Source organism: Poecilia reticulata, linkage group LG3, assembly GCF_000633615.1.
Source record: "Poecilia reticulata strain Guanapo linkage group LG3, Guppy_female_1.0+MT, whole genome shotgun sequence".
Taxonomy (NCBI): Eukaryota; Metazoa; Chordata; class Actinopteri; order Cyprinodontiformes; family Poeciliidae; genus Poecilia; species Poecilia reticulata.
This window is the reverse complement of record NC_024333.1, coordinates 29,268,791-29,270,005: the sequence shown is the minus strand read 5'-3', so window position 1 is coordinate 29,270,005 and position 1,215 is coordinate 29,268,791. Positions and strand designations below refer to the sequence as shown.

Here is a 1,215-nt window from a genome sequence, read left to right as displayed (position 1 = left end):
CAGATCATGAAGATTATTGCGTTTTGAACACAAATAACAATTCAGAAGTTTATTTCTGATGCTCCCCTGGTGTATTCGCTGGTTCTCTATTTCCATGGTTAACATCACGCAGGTGCATTTCTGAAGAAATCTGGAGCATGGCTTTGGTCCACGCTATACAAAGCGCCTCTGTGGCAGCACAGCCGCTTTTTCTTTTGCGGTTTCACATTAGATTTGAGTGGGCGCGGATAGGAACGCAAAAACCTCCTCGTTCTGTCGCACAGAAATCCCCCTCTTCGCACAGTAACTTGTGACTTTACGGCTTTTAATCAGTGCTCCACGTCCTCGGAGCTTTCGGCGTGGGCAGCAGCTCTTTACAACCATCGTCTGTGTCAGGCCATTTCTTGTAAATACTCGCGGTTCAGAGAAAGAACCCTTCCTGAATGGGCCGTCGGAGGCGCAGCCATTGGCTCGAGCGAGGCAGCGTTGGCAAGCCCCTCCCTCCTGCTTCATTCATGTAGCACAACAAACTTTATAGGCAGCTTGTTCAGGGGAGCGCACTTGATTTTATCCCGAGGCATAAATCMGCATCTCACACTGAGCCAGGAGCTCACCGGGCCTGATTGACTGTAAGTGATTTTACTTTTGGTTTAGCAGAGAACGCTGGCAGACTCGACTTACAATCACTCATTTAATAGTTCACTTGATGGTACGGGAAAGAGTGATGGGAATAATTTATATGTTTTTTTTTTAAATTATTATTATTATCCTTGTTTAGGTAAAAGTGAACGATCTGAGGTAAAAAAAGAAAAAAAAAGAAAAAAAAGACGCGCTGTCACGATGTCAAACTCGGGTGGTCGCAGACTGAAGCAGTGGCTGATGGAGCAGATCCAAAGTGCGCAGTACTCTGGGCTGCAGTGGGAGGATGAAAGCCGCACCATGTTCAGAATTCCGTGGAAACACGCAGGAAAGCAGGATTACAACCAAGAAGTTGACGCATCTATTTTCAAGGTTTGAGTTTCTTGGAATCTGGATTTTTTTTTTTCTGTTTGCTTTTTGAGGCCTTGCAGCTAAAACTTAATTGATATTGAAGAAACATTTTTGCTTTATGTGATTTAAAAAAAAATTAAAAATTCTGTATTTCTCTTTCCTTTCTTTCTGTTTTTCATTTCTCTTTTTCTGTTTTGCTCTCCCTTCTTTCCTTTTTTCATTCTTTTGACACCTTGCTTGATATAT

General features: G+C 42.8%; 1 protein-coding gene across 1 annotated transcript in view; it reads left to right on the top strand.

The window, feature by feature from the left end:
• Nucleotides 1-222: 222 nt before the first annotated feature.
• irf8 (interferon regulatory factor 8) overlaps nt 223-1,215 on the top strand; it is a 4,039-nt gene continuing 3,046 nt past the window's right edge. Inside the window, exons 1-2 of the mRNA XM_008405926.2 lie at nt 223-608; nt 758-990. Coding sequence (XP_008404148.1) covers nt 820-990 — 171 coding nt within the window. The 5' untranslated portion in view covers nt 223-608; nt 758-819. The remainder of the gene's footprint in view (nt 609-757; nt 991-1,215) is intronic.